At 33.1% G+C, this 22906-nt stretch overlaps 1 protein-coding gene across 3 annotated transcripts in view; it reads left to right on the plus strand.

Annotated features, from left to right (window-relative positions):
• Positions 1 to 450: 450 nt before the first annotated feature.
• LOC132696302 (homeobox protein aristaless-like) overlaps positions 451 to 22906 on the plus strand; it is a 116242-nt gene continuing 93786 nt past the window's right edge. The window contains exons 1-2 of one of the 3 annotated variants that reach the window (XM_060661051.1): positions 451 to 653; positions 5770 to 5994. In XM_060661051.1, the coding sequence (XP_060517034.1) occupies positions 5820 to 5994 (175 nt within the window). In that variant the 5' untranslated portion in view covers positions 451 to 653; positions 5770 to 5819. Of the gene's footprint in view, positions 654 to 4522; positions 4550 to 5769; positions 5995 to 13858; positions 14130 to 22906 lie in introns of those variants that run through there. The other 2 variants (XM_060661052.1, XM_060661050.1) reach the window with 2 other exon arrangements.

A 22906-nucleotide genomic window follows, 5' to 3' on the forward strand; every position in this document is an offset into this window, starting at 1 on the left:
TACTTCAATATTTTTTGATAATTGTTATTTATGGTAAAATGGAAAGCGAAAAAAGCTTTTAGGTGTTTTAAATCCCGGAGCAACCGAGATTGTCCATTCTTTCATGGCGTTTTTGTTGATAATAAGTGCTGATGCTCACTTATATGCGGTCTGGTGTAGTTACGTTAACTCTCAGTTAAGCAACCCTCAAAAATCATCACACCCCGAAAATATTTCCAGTCGTCCGCACGCAAACTTCCCCGGCGCGGTAGTTAATAAAGTATTTATCCAATAACCGTTTTATAAGTGTGTATATTTTACGTTCATTCGGATAGACAGTAACAAGGGCGATAATTAATGATTAGAAGCTGGACACGCCCATGGGCCGTCTCAGGTGGGTTCCGTCCCACAAGTATGTTCGCGCCAGAACAGTGTGCGCGTGTATCCAAGAGGCATCGCATGTACCGTTCTTAAATTGCTGGCAAACTGTTACACCTGTCCGTAATAATATCGCGTCGGTACTTTTATGACCTCTTGAAACAGACGGCCGAAATGCGGTGATGACGATTGCGACGTCATCCGTCGACGTCTCGTGTACGGCGAATTTTTTGCTCTGTGATATAAATTACCTAAGCCGCGATTTTGCTAGATTAGGATTTCCTCGAATGACTCCTGTAAGTTTTTTTTTTCAATCTTTTTCACCGATAATGATAGAAAAATCGTCCAAAAAACGTTTGAAAATCAACTGAAATTATACCGATTAACTAAATATTCAATATTCATCGGCACAATCAGCTGTCAGAAACCGGTTAGGAACATTATTGAGCAGAGGTTTTGTTTCCGTTTGGAAAATATTAAACCTAGAGTTATTTTTTAATATTCACTATTAAGGCTACCGATAAACTTTACAAATGTCAATGTTTCCTTTGAATTAGGTTGAATCGTTTCGGTATAATTTACAATGTTGTTTTCGTTGGGTGGATTTAACCTATATAGGGACTATTTATTAGTTTTGATTCGGAAACACAATTAGTGGAATAAAGTTTCTAAAAAAAATTCGTCAAAAAAGCATTATTTTGTTCCATACTTTCCATAATTAGATGTTTTTTAAAACAAAATATATTTTACAATGAAAGTTCGAAGTGACCTGAGGAATGAAAATAGGTATGGTCTGTTCATAGATATAAGAAAGTGATTATATATATTCTTTGGTTTGGTATACTACTTAGTTTAAGTTTATTAGTAATCATTCTTATTTTGTCTGTAATACAGCGTGTGTTGAATTGTGTGCGAATGATGCAAAATATGTGCGAGTCTAGTGTATCTCAGGAGCTGCTTCCGTCCAAATGTAGAAAACACTATTCTATTGAGACTAAGGAAGTTATAAACAATGTTTATTTGATTCTCATTGAACGTGGTGCCAGCAAGCAAGCATCTTTAGAATGAACGGCCACATTGACGAAAATTACAACATGAACTGTATGGAAAAAAAGAACTCAACTCCAATGTATTCAAACTTATAGAAACCTAAGTTTTTAACATCCCTCCACAAAGTATATCTATATTGCAAATAATATAGAACAAATAGTAATTAGAACAAGCGATGATAGCGATAGTGATACTGATATATTATGTGAATTATTTTAAGTAATATAAATAGGTAATAAAAATTATTTGTAATTTTATTTTAGATTTAAAAATAAATACATACATAAATGAATAAATATTGTTTAGTATCGTTCCTAACAAAACCCCAAATAATTAAATTCTAAGCAAAGTGCGGACCTGTTCGGCCATATTTCATTTTTACAGCTTGCCCGGGTCTTTCCTTAATTCGTATCAATTAGTCACTTTCTTATTCTATGAACAGACTTTACTAAATATTTATAGTATTGTTCAAATTAATATTTTTATATTTTAAATATCAAAGGATATTTTAATTTTTTCCATTTTTATTTATTGAAGTTAGATAAATATACATATATTTATTTTTTAACTAACCACCCGTTTTAACATATATAGCAAATAAATATAGTTACTTAATTGAGCGACCGAGAACTAGTTTTGATAAGTTTTGAATAGTCTTTCGACCACAAGCATACCTCAGTTAATTCCCATAAAGGATTCATTGTATCGTTAAATTAAATTTTAAAACCTAATGAATTCAAAAAATTATTTTGAGGAACATGAACAAAGAAGAATTCTAAATTTATAAATACCGGTGTAATGCTCAATATTTTAGTGCTTTTGATGCATTATTCACACTGCGCACTAAACCTATATACCGTCTTGAATAACAGCAAAGTTTAACGATTTTTTTAACATGGAGCCGATTATTCCACCAATATAATTAGCGAGTATGACAAGCTATAACAAGGTGAAGGCCTAGGGCTGCCCGCGGATACTCCATGCGGAAGTACTCGTTTGTAGAACACACATAAGTTCCGATCAGAGAAGAAAGCAAATATAACTAAAGTGACCAGAACTAACAAATACTCAAGAAGGTGTAAAAGCAGGAATCTTCGAAATAAAATAAAAAAAAATTTCGATTCCAATGGAAAAGCAAGTCATGAAGGAGACTGTTTGGATCGTTACAATGCATTAAACGATTTGACACTGACGTCGTCAAGGGTCAGGGCGAGAAGGTCATCACGGCAACCAAATAGCTAGAGAAGTTTCTTTAAAGTTCATGATTAAGCCACAACCCTTTCTAGGGTGGTTAAGTCCATTCCCGAAGCAACCATTAAGAAATTGATGGAAAAATAATGCTTGCCTAGCAACTACTGAATCGATCAAAGAAAAGCCGTGGCAATGATCTTATCTAGGTCCACTGCTGTCTCAAGAAAATCTAAACCCTAATGGGAATTCCGAATCATACTTCCACAAGGGTTATCGAAAGTGCGTTTTTATCGGTTTTTTCTAACCACAGGCATATTGTAATCTTCTACAAATATCAAATTTAAATTTAGTAACAAACCCAAAATTTTTATTTAAAACATCTCACAAACTTTTACAAAAGTAATGTATAAAATGCATTTTATGCTTGGATTCAAGTTTTGTAGAGTTTTTCTATCCAATTATTTGATTTACTTTTCAATACTAGTTAATTTATTTGTTTTTAAATTTATTCTTAGTAGATAAATAAAACTTGAAACATTTTTTTCGTGTAACGTGTTTTTTAAAAATAGATAAATATACCAAGTATTAATTTTTAGGTTTATTTGTTCGTTTTTGAATCAATTACTGTTTACATAATCATTAAAATTAGGCTGATTTCAATATAAATTCATTTTTCAATATCTCGATAGCGTTCTGTGATATTAAAAAGATGAAAATGGTTTTTGGTAAATGTGTTCATATATTGGCGGGTATTTTTTTTATATTCTGGTTTGGTATTATTAGTTATTATATTTTATTTAACCTCTTTTTCAATTTCATATACATTTAGCAAAACAAGAAGAAGGGAAAAATTAGCATTACTCGATGGGATGAAATATTACAGGGCGATCTATATAAAAAAAAAGTTCTTTTGGGGATATAACTTAAAAACGTCTACCGAAATTCGTTTTCACTACAAGAGACCAACTATATAGTACTCTCAAAAGATGAACATATTTCTAAAAATGCCATTAAATTTCTCTTATAAGAGTGGTCCAACAATACAGAAGTTAGAAATGTTAAGTTCATGGCTATTGGCGACAGCGATTTTGCAATGTAAATTGTTTTAAGATAACAGCAGAAAAAAAATGAACCATATTTTAGAGCTACTTTTTCATAGGTAAAACTGATATTTCATCAATAAAATTTGATTATAATTGAAGTCGTTATGTAAAATCTTGAGGTTTGCAACAATTTTTGAAAAAAAATTGCTTTTATCGACAAGGGAAATAATAAACGCTTCATTACTTATCACATGCGTAATCGTTCTGATTAGTGCCTTATTAAACTAATTTGATAATTCTACATTTAAGCGAAATTTACGGTTGCGTCAATTAACGATTCCCAGCGGCGTAATTATCATTTTTGTAAATGACTATGCTGTTTACGTTACTTGATAAAATTCGTTTACTTATTATCAATGCCTTAATAATAATGCTAGTTAAATACAACGGGACTAATACCATTTACGTGCGCTTTAAATTTTATCATGTCAACTGTAATATTCTTGCCTATATATTTTCATATGGGCATAATTTGTTGATTATTTATGCCCCTGCCGCACCGTCTATTTATATTTAAATATGCCTATCACAGACAGTTAGTTTGCGACTAATCTAGACCGCATAATTAGCTGGCTTTGGGTCGTCATTTGCTGATTTATATTTTAAACGGAGACCTTTAATCACTTTGTTAACTTTAAATGAACTATTTAACGACCAACAAAAATTCTGCCTCCGTCCGATAAGTTAAAAAAAAGTATGATGTGTGCCTGCATAATTATTATACATAGACTGTCACTAATTAGGTAGCTACATATTCGACGGAAAATTTATGCTAAGCAACGTGAGTTTAGGTGGCTCAATTGATTTATATACCATGGAAAGGGAAATTATTATATAAGGAACGACAGGTAGGATAATGAAATTGGCCATAAAAAAACTTTCAATTAACTGTTTAATTAATTGTTAGTTTCAAAGCGGGTTCTATAAATAAACTTTATTATTAAAATTAATACACTACGCTCCTTATATTTTTCTTTTCCATTTATATTGCATGTGCTGTACAGTCAAGATTTATGGTAAGTCTTTAACATTTTTTGAAGATGTGTTTAATAGAAATACACTTTTTCAATTTTTTCCTAAATTTTTTTCTTAATATGAGTTATTTTTATTTGATTTTATACAAAGTCTTTGCTAACCGCGTTCGTAGAATAAAAATGGTGAATCCTAACCCAACTTTAAGTCGTCTTACATTTTTTTGAAACTTGTTTCATTTATAAAAAAACATTACGACATGGTTTTAAAAAATTCGATCAATGCAATGCGAGCGAATGCAATTCACGCAGAAGCCAAATTGTCTCTCGCTCTCCTAAGTCGTCAGTCTATATCATCTTCGTTTAAGTCTTTAAGGTTATTTGTAAATAATTCATGAATTGAGCGAACAAAGGAACAAGGCATATTTTCAAATTAAAAAAAGTCCCCATCTAACCTTGAAGATATGGAAATAAGGGTCTTAAATTCTTTGAATAATAAAAAAAATGCTCGATGGAGTTACTCATTACTTTTGAGTTGAAGAAGAAACTAGGAATATTTTGAGATTTAAAAAAAGTCTGTAAATTAACTTTGAAGATACGTAAAGAAGGGTCTTAAATTCAATGAATAATGAAAAAAAAACTATTTCGTTTCACAGATTTAAAGTGCCAAGAATCGATGGAGATATTCATTGATGGTATTTAGTTAAAGCTTCATAGCCCTTTTGACATTTTTTGCTCAGGCACTGATAATAATAATGTAAAAAAATGACAATATTTTCAGGTTCCTTTAAAAACCAGTGTTTTCTCAAAATGCAACGAATTTTCCTGTACCCAAAAATTTAAAATTTCTATTTAAAAAAATTTAATGCAAATACTGCACATTACTAGTAAAATTTTAAAAAATATAATATTTAACTGTTTAGTTTCGCCACCTACCTGTTTTCTGTTTCTAAATATTAATTAATTGTTAATTTAATAATATTTAAATAGGTATTTCCACTTTGGTGTATGGTTTTTTAAAACACTGTCTTTTGAACTATGTTTAAAATGCTTTTCAAATACTATATTGGTTATCACTATTTTTTTTTTATTTTCAGATTTTATTGGGTCGTTAACAGTTGGGTGTCGTTTATATATTTTGAAAGTGATGCTCGGTAGTTGTGTGGACGACATGGATTTAACTACCAAACAAAAAGATGAGGACATTACATCGGAAAATGGAAAACTTCGGGCTGCCAAATCCGTATTTTCCATTCGAAATTTGGTCGACGTGGGTGAAAACTTGGATCAACTCGCAGATAAATTGTCCACTAACAATTCACGTAAGAACATTATATATTCTAGGACGAATGTGTGTTGTCGAATCGTAAAATTCAATACGAGTGTCACAACTGACTGAGTCAATTATTTAGGTATTATAACCTCTGCAGGGGTAAACACTAAATCTGTACTAATGCCTATTTTCACTAAATATATCGCTTGCCCTTGTCATCGATTTTGACTACTATATCGAGCATCTTGTCGAGATACAGATACATCACACCAGAATTCCATTTGAGTTTCCACAAATCAAATCAAATTGAAACGGTTTTTTGGATATTTCCTAAAGAATAGTTGTCCTCAATATAAATAAAATATACGGGATTTTTATGAAAAAAGCAACAATTTTTTCAACAAGTTTTTTTGGGAAACAACTATTGTTTTTCTTTTTTACTATCAAGGGCGCAGGAATGTTTCTCATAAAATTTTGTTTTTTTTTTTGGTAAGAGGTTTAGTTCAAATCCTGTATATGTTTCTTTTAATCAAAATGAAAAAAATTATAAGACCAGATACTCTACAGGAAATTTCCGCAAATGTATTAAGCTATTACAAGGATTTTAAAACATATTTGTGTTGAAAATTACCTTGCAGATTTTAATTATATTCGTGTATTGTCTGGAGGTTTAATTTTGTTCTTTTTTTTTGTAAATACCCTGTATAACTTGACATTATTCGAAGTTCATTAATGTTTTATAGCTGTTTTGTGCAGGTATTTTTCTGCGTTGCTTAATCTTGCACATCTTTACAAAAAGGAGCGGCTGAAAATGTAGAAACTAAAAAAAATAGCATAAAAAAAGTCCAGTGTCGTACCGGGTGGAGTTTTGTGCGATTTTTGATATTAATTTCCATAAATGAACAAAAGTATGACTTTATTTGATTCAGTAAAAATTCTTAAAACGTATTATGGTGAACACATTTTTTGGGCCCTTAGTTCTAAAAAATTAGTACAAAAAAAATGATGAAATGTTGAGGCATGTAGCCTACGACGTAAGGATTTTCGACTAAGCTTTTAAAAAAATATATTTAACAACTCATACCTTGCAATTTCTCGACCTGAATTTCCAGGTGAATGTTGACGCATATTTTTTGAAACACGCGAATACGAAACTCTTCTTGATTTGGGCATCATCTAAACTAGCGAAAATAAATCAAAGATCGTACCGGAGAAAACTTCGTATATCTATGTAACAGGTCAAATTTCTAAAATTAAATTTAAGAATCAATCCAATTACCAGAAGGCATCGTTGCGGAAACGCAGACAAAACCTTCTCTAATTAAAGAGTTTTTCTAGAGTTTCGGATGAAATAACCGCAGGTTCATTACCGACCGATCAGATTCAAGCATGACCTGCCATTTTTGTTTTATTTGCCTTAAACCGCTTGTTGACAATACCTCGTTACATTCGGAGCAAATCGAATCGACGCAATATATTTTTAATACGACAAATCAATGAACTAAATCAACATTGCTTTTTTATTATCGCCTTAGAACGGTTGGTTATAATCTTAATAACTTTTTTGATGGGCCTGCGGATCTTTGGTTAGAACGGTGTCGTACTAGTAACACTAGCTTTTAGGAAGTTCAAATTGTTCTTATTTATTTTGATAAATGGATTTTCATCAAATAAAAGCCACCTCAGTTCAATTTTTAAAATAAATAAAATTATTTATGTAAAGCAAAAAAAAAAATCGTCTTGTGCTAACAGCTATGGTAGTCGAAACAATAGAGCATCGCCCTCAGCAAAGTGTTGGTATGATACGGCATGCGACATTCATGTTGACTACGTATCTTTTAACAAAATTACGACCATTTTCTGAAGAATATTGGACACTAGTATTTGTTTGTTATATTAAATTGGAATGGCAACAGCGTGAAGGAAAAGTGGAACTAATTTTACAATGGAAAAGGACGGGCTATATATCAAGAATCAAGAATCCCTAGTAGATTTTCTTAAATTTCTTAGATTTTCTTAGAAACTCTATACACCCTAACATATGTTTTACCATTGAACTAGAACCTAATAATAACCCGCCATTTTTAGATATTCTTATCAATAGAAAATCAGACCTAACATTAGGTCATTGTGTTGACAGAAAACCTACGCACACAGACCGATACCTTAATGCATTGTCACATCTCCATCCTGCCCAAAAATCATCGATTATAAACTCTCTAGTTTACAAAACCTTAAAACTGTCTCAACCCGAGTCACTGAACCCAGAATTAAAACACCTTGTCTCTGCTGTTCTCTCCAATAAAGATTTTAAGCGTTCCGTCACAAAATACACTTCACCATAACCTACACCTTCCAATAGCAATGAGCATGGATGCAACCCCACATTTCTAAAGAAATATAACGTTAAAACCAGATTTACCACTTGTCCAAAAATTTCAAAGACATGCATTCCATGCATATGCGGCAAATACCGGACGAAGAATATTAACTAGGCTTAAAGAACATGTAAGAGCCTTAAGACTAAGACCAATAAACTCATTAGCAGTTGCCGAACACAATCACGAAACCGGACATAAAATTCTTGCATGTAATCAGTTCTTCTACCAACGAAAAATCCGAGAGTCCTAACCTAACAATCTTAACCGCGACTCAGGTCTCTACCTGTCACCAATATGGTGTATGCCTCTCATCTAGCGCCGCCCTCCCTCAAACGATATATAAGCAGGTGCAGAGTAAAATGCGAGCCAGTTTCATTTAAACTCTGAAGGAGCCAACAGGATGATTAGCGAAACTTTAGCAAGTTCGACTCAACAACAACCGACGCATTAGGAATCCAGAAGTTTTGTGAATACTAAAAACCCTTTATTACAGTTATTTGAAATTAATATCAAGCTTTATGACAAAGAAAACAATCTCCATTGCTAACCGTCTTACTCTTATTAAAATATACCGGACAAAATATAATTATCGATATCGGCAACGTGCAGCGTATTTTGATAAAAATGCCAGCGCTTCTATCTAATCATCTGACAAAATATGCGTCCAGCTGAAAATTATGCACCGCCATCGTAGGTACAGCGCGCAACGTCCGGCGTCCTCGTAAACGCTGTAGCTGTAAAATATTATATAGGCTTTATATTATAGGTTGTCATATTAAAAAAGAAAAACAATTTTTTCAGCTACGATAACACAACTATTTACGATATAATAACGATATTAACAATTTGAGTGAAAACTAGACAGTTTCTGCAGTCTCAATATTGTATTAACCAGCAAAACCAGGTTTAAATCACCTCGAAGACGTTTTGTGCGTATGCATTTTGCCCGAACGATCATTAATTCGCCTACGTTACCGGCGCACGTAATAAGTAAAATATATACGTATACGTTATTCGTGCTTCCAATATGGCGTCGAAGAGAAACCCTTTGTGGATTGTTGCCGACCAATCGTGTACTTAATTGGCATTAAGCCTAAAGGCACAGTTGTTTTCTTGATTGGAATTTATTACCGGCGTTAGCCTTTTAATATGACGTACCCTCAGAATTAACTTATTATATAAACTTCGAGTTTGCCGTTTAAATAACGTCGAAATAGAGAATTTGCTACGGGTAAACACATTAACTTTGTTAGATGAAAGGCAATTATTAATGCGATAAACTAACCTGGTCGACCAAGTACATGCAGGTTTTGCAAAATAGATTTTACCAAGTATACTTTATAAAACTGGTTATAACCTTAAATATTTTCTATTTCGTTGCGGCGTCTTTAAATTAACTGGAGCATTATTTATGATAAGCGATATTTGAGAAAAATATTCAGGTTGTCAACTGTTCTCGCATCCACAATTTATACGACACTGTGCGTTTTAAGTTTGGACGAAAAAGTTGCAAATAAAATACGATATCACAATCTACCTTAATTACCGCACTCGAGGCCACATCAACACCTACTTACCTCCTACCCCACACCGCTGTCTGTGCAGTATGGAACTGTATTCGGTAAACATACACGATAACTTTTATTCCTCGTCAATTAAATAGGGGCGGGAAATAACGTAACACGTAAACGTTTTTGAGACAAATGAAGTCGTAGAAAAAGATACTGGCGCTGAATTAGATCAGTTGTTGGAGAAAGGGCATTCTGTAGTACCGTGAGTAGTTACAAAGCTTCGGATGTGAACGAAAATTTTAGTAAAAAAATACACAATTTTGACGCAACCTCAATACTACCATGCAGGAATGAACTCTACCAACAACTTATGAGAGCCCATTACATTTCAATTATTTGGAAAAACGCTTACAAAAAGCAACCTTCAACCTTGGACCCATTGGAGTATGGTTGGCTTGAGTAGGACAACACATTTGTCTTTAAATGGTTCGATGGAGATATCATTATTAGCGACTTAATTACTAATGTCCCTGGTAAGTTGATAAAAATTAATTCTTGATCAAATATATTCGGATCAATTTATTACTTATTTATACTTTATAATTTACGGTTTATTTTTACAGAGTCCGATTCAATGGATTATGAAGAAGAGTTAACCTACGACAAACATGACTACGATACCTTTCAAATTTTGTCTTTGTTACTTGCATTATACCCCATGATTTCAGATTATTTCGTAATATATCTAGTTCATTTATCATCAATCTTATAAAGTTTAGTATATAAAGTACAAAAAAAGTATTAATTTCTATACATATAGTGATAAAATTAATTATAAGTTAGCTAAATTTATGTAAAACAGCGATCGTAATCCATATACATCGGACCGGGTAATAGTAAAGATTTTGTTATCTAGTGAGGAGGAGTGTACTCAATAAAAACGTCTGCCGCTATTAATATAAGCTTTTAAGACCATAACGAATAATATATCTCAATGGCAGATCTGGTCAAATACTTTCAAAATTTTATTTTTTTGAGCATTTCCAAAACTGTCTGCCATAATGTTAACCGCATGCTAATGGTCTACCATTATTATTTTTCGATAATAATAATAATATATTTTAAGATTTCAAAACGGCAGCCGTGGTCAAATATATTTAAAATTCGCCAAAAATCAATACCTGTCTCACCCGCGCAGTACCTGGGTCCAACGCTTTGGGCTTAGTGGGTCCCCACCTCATGTATAGTAGGTATAGGGACCTCAATGTACAAAAACCCAGGTCTGGTCGAATACATGCAGGTAGCCGCCCACTGGCTCTTAGACTATTAGTGAATCTGGACTCCTAAGCTGATACCGAATCGATATTTTAGATAAACAAACGCACATACGCGCGATACAACCTAACGTTGCCAAATGATCCGAAGATGTTTGTGTCAAATATTTCACATTAATTTCTAAATCAGTAAAATCTATTTAGCCAATGGTTATGGTTCAAAAGTAAACAAAACTAACCAACCTTATGTGTGTCGTGATGACTCGGGTTATGTTTTGTATGTGTTGCCGTGAAAGACCGAAATTAGTGACCAAATAATTATTGGTTTTATTATAAATTCGGTCCTTCACGGGGGTATGTCGAGAAACACATATAAGCTTCTTAAGTCGATGTCGGAAAGAACAGGTCCTAACAGGCTTTTGTGTGGTTTCTTCGCTTCGCTTTCGTGTGGGTTTGTCGACAGTCTCACACAAAGTTTGATTGATGCCGGTAATATAATTTCGTGAAAAGTTAAATATCCTAATAAGAAGTACACAAGGAGAAAATTGTTTTTATTTTTCTTAAGAAAGGTACCCTAAAATCGTTTTTTGCTAAAAGTATGGATGCGTAACCAAAATACCATCGAGACCAATCCACCTTCACCTCATGTATTAAGTAATCCGCAATCCAGCACGTCCTTATCTGAAATGCCAACTGACCTATAAGCCAGCACTCAACTCAAACATTTATTGACCTACAACCGATTACGTCTTCATCTCAAGTGCTGACTGCAAAAAAGAATCTGCTGCTTCTGTCAACAAAAATGTTGCGCTAACTTAGAAAAAAAGGTTTCGACTGCCCAAGTTGGTGATACCGTAAGAATTGAAGTGCCTGATCGACCGAAATGTTTGTTGGAATAAAGGATTCAGATTTTTATATATTAGCAAACAAAAATGGCAGCTTTTCGCCCGTAATCAATTTGCAATTTGCAAAGAATAGTTAATTCCCAAGAGAAGCAGCTTCTGCTAATTCAGAAAGTGGAGAGCAAAGCTATACACGCTGTAACTCTAATGTAGCCGTGTCATGGCAGCCTAAGTTGTTGCAAAAAAGTTGTCATACATTTACTTTGTCTTTTTAAATTTTGGTTTAAGAAATAAATTGCATTTTATTTTTATATTAATATTAAGTATGTTTGTTGTGTCTGTTTTAAGTTCGACAACTCCTTTATGTTCATTTGAAAACTTCTTCCATATTTTAATCCAAATAAATAACCTATAAAGCTTTATTTTGTTTTCTCTTTTATAAAAAATTGTTTTGAATATACACCTTGAGTGCATGATGATATTTGATGAATATATTGGACATAAGCCAAGTAAATTGACTTGATCATCGGTTTTTGGACTTTCGCGGTATTAGTTGTTGGATCTTAACGATGGTAATCAAATCTCAAGTTAAGTAGTAGAAATGAGAAAAGTTATATAATAGACCACTATCACTTTGATTTTAAGTGGGCACATCTACCGTAGATATTCGCCCACTGCCGACATCCGTCGAGGAACTCTTTCTTTTGGTCACAGACCAACACGTATATATAATAATATAACCAAAACTTTTACGCACTCTGGTTGGAAAAAAGGACTTTGACCGATCCCAAAAAATTAGACTAACCTTTAAAAAGTCTACAAAACACTTAGGAAACCAAAAACCACTGGATAGAAGCAGATATCAAAGCTATTGAGACGAATACGATCAGAATCTCGTCATATAAAAAAATATATCATTTAAGAGACTAGCTAATCCAAATTATATTCTTATAGAGTAAATTTTAAAATGCAAATTGGAATAGAAAAGTTTAACTGAACCATTAGTTCTCATTCAGAAGAGTTATCTGCCAAAGCAACTAAATATTTTCTGAAGATAGAGGTCGGTAGGTCATAATGGACAATTCATTTTCATTGTTATAACTAACATTAATTTAGCCAAGTCACTAGTTCTCAAGTTAGCTGGGCACATGGAAAGAATTTGACAAAATCATTATTTGGGAAATCCACAGTTCAACTCGTGCACCACTTTAAGCTTTAGCCTCTGCATGGCTACGGTCCCTTAGCGGTGAGGACAAACGGTAAGTATAGCTTTTTTGATTGCTGCTGCTTGAAATTACAATCCTCATGTTCTGCGGCTTGGATTATTCGGTATTACTTATTGAAAGATTCGCTTTGCTTATACCGTTTAGTTACCGATCAATAATGTATTCAGCGGTCATGTAGACGTAGCGCCAGCAACTAGAAAGTAAATTTAATTTGCCTTAAGCCAGCGGCATGTGGCATGTTTCGAAGCAATAACCACCGAATAAACGGGGTTTGTACCTAATTTTATTAGATTTTCCTTGTTTTGCGATTAAAATGCTTTCGTTTTGAGCTCCTTCGAATTTGTTTCTGTCCAATTTCACGAATTAGATTTATTTTATTAGCACTGACACGCAATGATCGCTATATTATTAGAATGCGAATACGCTACATAGTTACCCAAGTCGTTTATTTTATAATCAGATAGAAGCGATTTAAAACGCTGGCGGCGAACTTTCCGTAGGAGACAAGATAAGATTAAGGGCGGGATTAATTTAATACCTACATTTATCAAGCTATCAGCTTACACATGGCGCTTTTAGCACATAGTATAGCCAAGCATCTTCGGAAAAATATTGTCGCGAACGTTGCATTATCTTTTCTTCAATGTTAGGATTATTTTATAAGCTGGCAGCAGCGCGATTTGGCCGAGTAGTCCAGGAGATGATGATTCTGAAGTTATTACTGCTGAAAACCTGGAAGGAAAACATAGGATGTGTTACCGGAGTTTTGAAACCCGCCGATCTGCCATCTCGTGGGTGTTCCGCCAAGTACTCAGAGTCGTCTAAATGGTGGGAGGGGCTAAGTTGGCTCTATTTCGATCCAGAAGATGTCTGCAAAAGACCAGCCGCCGAAGTTGAGAACTTCGCTCAACTTAGACCAACAGTGTCAGTGCGTAAGGTAGATCGGGAAGGTGAGGGAAAAGAAATGGGGGCAAAAAAAGGCAGACTATCTGACACACTAATTAGTGCGACTACACGAAGCGGGCGAATGACACAAATCCCTAAACGATTTTTGTAGCTTTATGTTTTAGTTCGAGACCCTATTGTAATGTTTAGGACGGGTCTCGGGTGGGAGGATTTCGCAAACGTTGCATTATATTTTCTTCAATGTTAGGAAAATGATAATTAAAAATAATAAGGTGGCAACAGCGCGGTCTGGCCGAGTAGTCAAGGAGATGAATACGTCATAAAATAATAAATAAAGTGTTGTTATGGGGAAACGGTCGTTTCGTATCCTTACATTTTTTTTGTACCGAGAATAACTGTAACCGAATCGAAGTATATCTTCGTTAAACAGGAATCGCGGGAATTCGCAACAAAAATTTCGTTTGTTGTTTCTCACACTCTCTCATATTAATCTGCATTCTACGCCTCTGCATTCTACAGCGATCTAACACACTTAACTCGTTTTTCCCAGAAAATGGAATGGTATCTGAGCATTTTTTGAGAAAACACTTTTGAAAAAAACGAATTCAGGAGCGGTCAGCTGTCATGTTGATTGTTAAACACCGGTTGACAGTGAAGTTTGGAATGGGAGGTTTTATCAGTTCAAACCGATGATGAATATCACTTTCAACATGTTTCGATATGTGTTTACAGTGTTTATATTATCAGCATTTAATATATATATATATATATATATATATATATATATATATATATATATATATATATATATATATATATATATATATATATATATATCCAGTTGGATGCAGGATTCCAGTCGGAGTTCAACGAGCGAACGGATGATATCCCGGAGTATAGTGTCATCACATTTTTCCATCCGTGAATCAATACGTGAGAATATATATATATATATATATATATATATATATATATATATATATATATATATATATATATATATATATATATATATATTCAATAGAAACTTCAGTATACAGGATGTTTCACAACTATCATACTTCCCGGTGATACTTTAAAAATTTACATTTTTTCTTATAAAACACGGTGTGTTTGTTCTTTTACCTGGAAGGTCCTTGAAATTTTTTATGAATGATTTTCACAGAATTAAAAAATATACGCCTAAAGATTTTGACAATGGCGGGTGTCAACAGAAAAATGAAGGTTGAGAAACCTGCCACGCCAAAGATATTAAGAATAAAGAGTTTTTTACTCAGCTTGTTCCCCCAACCACGGCGCACTAAGACATTTCAACGTAGAGGTTCTACATTATAACACATACCACACCAAATATTATTGTTATTTAAATTTTGACTTTAAGTGAGGAATTAAATTTTTTATTTCAAATATCATGAAAAACTTTTTCAGAAATTATGATTTAAGTTATAAATTTATGCACATATATTTTCAGAAAAAATAGTTTTGGCGACCTTTCAGCGCTTTCGTACTGCTCGTATTTTGAACGTTTTTCAGTAAATATAAAAAAAAAACTATTGCATAATTAAAATATTATTACTTATCATTGTAACTTTGAGAATTATTGATTTAGTGTCGATTTGACAGTTTAGTTTTCAAATTCGTCTCTCTAAGAATTATTAGTTCTGTGTTTAAATTGTTTGAGTATTATTATTTTGAAAATAAATGGTCAAGCTTATTAATGAAGAGTTATAACAGGATTACATCAAGAGCGCTTTCCTAATAGTGTCTTACTAGATCCTTTACGAACCTCACTGGTATTTACCAATCTAAAAAATTCAAAGTTCAAACCTTTGATGAATAAATATTGACATTCATTTACAGAACACCCCGTACGTTTCAACGCTAAAGGAAAATGCGAAATGCGATTACTCGACAAGAAATAATACATTATTTTCTCGAGAGGTGGCTGTTCATGGGAGTTCGTTTTTGTGCACGAATCTTAATCAAGATGGAGACGACTAAACAAACTTGCGCGTTCAGAAAAAGAAATCGCCGCGGAGCGACTCGCTAGTTTTTTACTGATACGATTTGTTTGAGCAGCGCATAATTTTGCCGCGTAACGTCCGACAAAATCGACGGTTTCGCTAGTTTTTATCCAGAAAGCCCGCTAATTTAATTTAAAGTTATTTAATTTTCTCGGAATGGTCAGAAGTTTTAATTCCATTTCAAAGACATCGGTAATACGTCGTTGGACCGTGGCAGTCGGGACAAAGCAAACCGCCAGAGCGTAGACGAGCTGACTTCCTGTCATCTTGATTGAAGGTTTATCCGCTTCTTGCGTTCAATTTTGTTTTCAATCGGACGAATTATTTGTTAACGAAATAAATAAAATTACTGTAAGTAAACAAAAGGCCCATTGTTACGCTGAATTTCGGACGACGTTTCGGTATAACGTCCTGGAACGTCTTCGATTCGATTGGGTTTCTGTTTTGTCGTTAGTTTCTTGATTAAATCATCCGTTAATTGATAAATAAATGTCATTACGATGCACACAACTTTTTCAAACAACTTCCACAGGCTACTGTAATACTTTTTATAAAACTTCTGGATTCCTCCTGCTTCGGTTTTTGTTGACTCGAACTAGCTAACGTTTCGCCAATCATCCTGTTGGCTTCTTCTCAGCCCGAGTCATTGAACCCATAATTAAAACACCTTACCTCTGCTGATATCAAGCGTTTCATCACAAAATACACCTCACCACAACCTTCCAACAGCAATGAAACCGAAAGCAATCCCACACTTGCCACTGTTGTCCTACCTTATATTCAAAACATCACTGACCACATATCAAAAGTTATAAAGAACGTCAAAACCAGATTTACCACTTGTCCAAAAATTTCTCAACGTCTTCGATCCGTCAAAGGCAAAATTCCATTTGAGATGCCAGGAGTTTGCAGCATTCCATGCATATGCGGCAAAAAATACATTGGAGAAAAATATAAACTAAGCTCAAAGAGCATGAAAGAACCATAAGACAGACAAATTGGCGAACAAAATCACGAAACCGGACATAAAATTATATTCGATGAAACTAAAATTCTTTCATGTAATCTATTCTTCTACCAACGAAAAATCCAAGAGTCTATAGAAATCTATAAGCAATCTAATAATCTTAACCGCGGCTCAGGTCTAATCAACAGAAATCGACGCAGGGGGATCCAGAAGTTTTATGAAAGGTAACTTAAATGACCTCTAGCATCTAGACTCTTATTTAACACACTTGTAACATTCTTGAAACCTTCAATGCAAACTAGCAATCATTCCTGTTAAACCGGTAACTTTTCTAAGCGTTTAAGTTCATTTTTGGTTGAGTGTTTGTAAAAGAAATTTTTAACAAAAACAAACAATTTATCCATTGGAATCGATGTTAGGGCACAGGTTAGATAAATACCTCGCAGTACGCCACTGACATACCAAAAAAATATTAAATCAAATGTGTCTTCTGTAAAACATAAACTAACCAAAATGAAATGGAAGAAGTCAAGATTAAAATACTTATTCTATCTAAATAACTGCAATTGAGAAAATTGCTCATTCTGTACGACACTCACAATATATTTTATATTGCTAACAAACTTTTTGAAAATGAAAATCCAGAGAGATCAAATGTATCGGATATATGAACATATCTTCGAATACTTGAAGGAAATGTCAATATATTATAGGTTTATTCAAGAGCTGACCAATAACCAATGCAGCAGAAAGTTTTGGATGGTTAGAGCTCTATTTTCAGCTTTACTTATTTTCTTTAAATCTGGCACAAGATGTAAGTCGCAGATCAGGATGGATTCATAGACTCAAATTTTCGAAACATTCCTTAAAGCCTGTAGTATGCACTTAACTTAACTTGGGGGTAGAAAACAAAACTGATTTAATCGATTAATTTTTATCTTTAAAGTATATCGAAATCAACAAAATTACTCAATTGAAACAAGATAAAAAGTGAATTTGTTTGACTCTGTATTTAAAGCTAGGTTAGGATTGCAGTGCTCTTAAAAAGTAATGGGTAAATAACTAAAATTTTAAGTTTTCTGTCACAATTATCTACTGCATTCCGAAGCAAAGTATCATTTAATATTAAGCAACAGATTTGAAACTGGAAGGTCCCTTAAAGAGTTTGTGATTAGAATATTGATTTACTACGACGGATTGAGGCATTCTACAGAAGATAGAGACACCAACAGACACAAAATTTTAAAAGTTTAATATTTTTTCAACATAACCCACAAGTTCTATACGGTGGAAAATTCCACAAAGTCATAACTGGATGTTCCGGCTCCAAATTTCAACTTCTATAACATCACGTCACATATAATATCCTCTAATGACCAGCAGGTAGGAAATCTTAATATACCCCCTAAAACATAGTACAAATGTTGTCTGACGACTAAGTTAAAGCAATCACCTCCTTTATTTTCACTCAACTCAAATATATCCTGGGTAAATGGTTCGCTTATGATGTATGTTATTTGGATAATGTGTAGTGTGGCTTGATACATCTATGTCATTACATTTAGATAACCAATCAGAACCTGATATTTAATATTATTAGGGTTTTGCCTTGGTCGTCGTTGTGTCGTCAGGGTCGCATTTTGCATTCGTTTAAATTCTCAAACGTGTTACAGTTAACATTTGAAAATTTTAGTTAAGTTATGGCTGTTGGACGTAAATTTTAGGGTTTTTGGGGATAGTGGTTTTTTATTTGATGCGGAGAGTTGTTATCTATGATTACGTTTTATTTTTGGATATTGTTATTACAATATCGCATGTAGATTGCGTATTTTTTTATGTAAACATTTGTTTTCTTATTAATTTGTTTCAAAATGTAATTTTTATGTATTTCCCGTTCCAAATAATTTGAATTGCGAATTCTACACTTTTCAATTCGATGAGAGATAATGTTTCCATTTAAAATTTGAACAAACTCAAAGCAAACTAAAGGTGGGAAGTACTTTCAGTTCTGCTTATGCACGGAATGCATCTTGGCCCTTTCTGATATTAAAGCCCGGTCCTGGTCGATCCAATTTGACAAAGTTCCGCGATAACGTACCTAATCAAATTATGTTATTCCTTCGTATCATTATAATGCAATAAAATATTTTATGTGTATGTTACGGTCACGTTATGCTTCAAAATTACATATTGTTGAACGGTTTACGATTTCGAGTTCTAACAACTAACCAAACGGGGGTTATTGGCAATTATATCAATTCGAAACTGAGATTTTCGCTTGGCCGTTGGTGAGTGCTTACGTCAATAGATTCATTGTTAGAAAACCTTATGGAGAAAAATAGCTCTAGCATTTAACGAAAAATAGTCCAGTTAGATTAAAATATTGACAAGTTTATCAATTCGCTATCAAAACTGCTGGCCATTCGGTAACGCTGTGAGTTGAACACGGTTTTGGCTAGTATCAGAGAACTGCCTAAAATCCTTCCTTGTTCAAAAATTAAAAAGGTTTTCTGCCTAATTTTTGCTCGATTTTCAAATTTCTGTGCCTTCTGTTTGGCGGTTATGAATTCAATCTTGTTCTTGTCCTCGAGTAAATAAATAATTAATTTTGAAAAATAATGCAGTCGTATTAACATGATAAGCAAAACAATAATTTTTAAAGTGCGCTTCGTTTCTTTTTTGTACGTAAATAAAATTTAAATGGCTATACTAAACTAGTTTTGTGGAATCCAAAGACAGTTCTTAAACTTAATGACGTATTAATTAGCTTTGAAATAAATAAGCTTATGTTAGTGATCTGTTTTAGCCTAACACATTATTTTTTAAATTTTATAGATGTAAATTACGAGTCCATTTGCATCCGAGTGCATTAACTGCATTACTATATTTAAGATGTTGTTTGCTGGAAATAAAACGAAGTATGATGTGAGTTATTGCTTCTGATTCTTTAACTGGGTTAACTCATTTTATAAACGATATCCCATTTTTATTTTGGTTATACAGGCTAAGGGAGTGGTTTGACAATCAGTGACGTAGCGACACCCCTCCACACTCATAGTTATTATTATTACTGGGCTTACATCGTCTTTTCTATATAACCTCGCCATTCAATTAAATTACTCAGAATTGTGCCTCAGAAGCTTCATTCAACATTTGAAACATATTTATAAACTTCTTTAGACCCTCTTCTGTTAAACACTTGCTCCGCTCGCGCCTAAACAAACTTGCAACTAAAGTGTCGTTTATAAAACTTGTTTCTTATTACTAATACTGTTTCAATTATAATAATTATTTTATCGACTTTAAATGTTGAATATTTTGAAGCTTGAAATGCTTTACAATGTTTTCATATGTTAATTAATATGCATTACTATCATAATGTTTTCTGAGAGCCGGTCATTAATATGTCCACTTTGATCCACTTTTTTGTTTGCTATAAGGTAACGGAGTTTTCGAAAAATTAAGAATATTAAGAAAACACGCATGCGACTCAAGTATAATCAAGAATAAGAATTTTATGTCTTTTCAGTCAAGGTATATTCGATTTTAGTAACTTTTTAACTATTGAAAATGGGATAAAAACAAATAATGTTATTTTGATTCTAACTGACTTCCCCCTCAACTTCGAAAGATAGGCTTTATAGTTTTCCTAAGTTTGGTAGGTATTCTGACTTCACAAATTTAATATTAATATGGCTTTAGGTTTGTTTTTTTTTGTCAATCGTAAAAATGAAAGCTAAATTGAAATTGAATTTTCAATAAGCGCATATATGGAAAAGTTTTCGAATTCCCGGGTGCACGAACGCGTATAAGTGATATAAAAATGATAAAATTTAAATGAACGTAGTAAATCGCGCGACAACGAAACAATTATTTTCGTTCACGTTTTAAAAGACACTAAACCGTTGAATTATGACTTTGGAGGCTTGTAATTACTGTCATACACTTTTATTTACACATTGCGACAATAATCGTAAAACACGGCGGTACGTACCACAGCTAATACGCCCGTATCCCTAAACGAATTAACATAATTTCCAACGTATTCCGTACAGAATCCTTGCATTTATTACATAAAACGGATACAAAGGAAAAACAAAAGGCGCCCATTTGCTTTACATAAAATTTGTTTTGTGACATTTCAATTCGGCTTCATATCCAGTCACTCGCTGTTTTATTGGCGTTATTTCACCTTTCTTATGCGACTTTAGCCGCATTTAACGATATCTTGTGGCCGTAACGCGATGGTCGAGTCTCGGCTGGATACATTTTACAACTTGGAAACGTGCTCACTCACTGTCGATCTCGCGCCCATTACGAAATGCTAAATTGGTTTCATCATCAGTTATTTTCTATAAATACCATCTCCTAGGCGAATCGCACCCTTGGACAATTTGTGCGTATTGGCAAAATTATTCACGTCGTCGGTTGAATGGAGGCGCCATCTATTTGGTACAAAATTGTTCCATTAATTCACAGTCGAAATGCAACAAATAGTCTAAACTAACCAAACCCCGCATACTAAATCTAACTCATCTAAAACATGACCTTTAGTATATAATTATATGGTACATAATATATATAATAATTATATAATATATAATATATACTAATAAAAGTATATGCAATATACAGCGTGTCCCACTTCTTTGTTTATGGTTCGGTTTTGATATATTTTTTTGTTAGATAGGTCTCTGAAAAATGTATTAAAATCTTGTTTTTCTTATTGCTTCAACTCAAAGTCATGGCTAATGGAGACAATTTAACAAAAGAGAGTGAAGAAAGGTAGTATAAGGGATTTAAAAAATAATAAATTGGCAACGAGTTCTTATTTTTATAATTTTCATGATGTTTTAATGTGTGAAATATCGTTTGCCACCCGCTTAAGGCTGTACATAGTTGTAAAATCTTTGATTATGGTGTGGCTTTATAATATTAAGATTTATTAATGCTTTTGTTTTAAGATGATACTAAAAAATAAATGTCCCTTAAAAAGTCTACAAAAATCACGTACAAAATATTTACAAGGTTTACAATATTTATCTTTTTTAAACATTAAAAACTTTGGTCATTATCTTGTTACTTTCAGGTAGTGCGAATTTGTTATTTTCAATTTCAAAAAATTTTTAAAAGTACTTCTCGATTTTCCGCTTCAAAAAACTGTGTCAGTTTGCCATGATTTTCGTCGATGCTATATGAAAAAATCGTTTTATTTCTGTTGTGTATCTAGCAAAAAAGAACTATCAAAATTGAGCCATAAACATTCTACGGGAGTAATGCTTAAGCGGACTTCACGGAAATTAGTATAGTTATCTTTTATGTAATCCTGAATAGCCTTTCTCGATATTGGACATCAAAAATTAGTTCCTATTTGACATGACTTTAGGTTTATGTAAAAATAGACAAAAAGTTCTTGAGAGATCTATTCAACTAAAAAGAATTATCAAAATTAAACCATAATCAAAGATTTTACAATGATATTAAGCGGGCACAAATGATATTTCAAACACCCTGTATTTAAACACTGTAAAAATTGGAATAAAAATTCGTTGCCAATTTATGTTTTCTACAAATCCCTTATAGTATTTCTCTTTTCTCTCTCTTTTGTTAAATAGTCTAAGTTGGAAATGACTTTGAGCTGAAGCAATAAGTAAAACAAGGTTTTAGTGCATTTTTCAGAGATCTATTCAACAAAAAAAAATCAAAATCGAACCATAAACAAAGATTTTTATACAGTTCTCCGTTGTATCATAAATGAATACAACAACAAAAAATTCGGAAATATAGGACATTTTTTTGTAGGTAGGTTTTGTAGGCTGTGCATAATATG

Source organism: Cylas formicarius, unplaced genomic scaffold (assembly GCF_029955315.1).
Source record: "Cylas formicarius isolate icCylForm1 unplaced genomic scaffold, icCylForm1.1 PGA_scaffold_1__22_contigs__length_36826433, whole genome shotgun sequence".
NCBI classification, from domain to species: domain Eukaryota; kingdom Metazoa; phylum Arthropoda; class Insecta; order Coleoptera; family Brentidae; genus Cylas; species Cylas formicarius.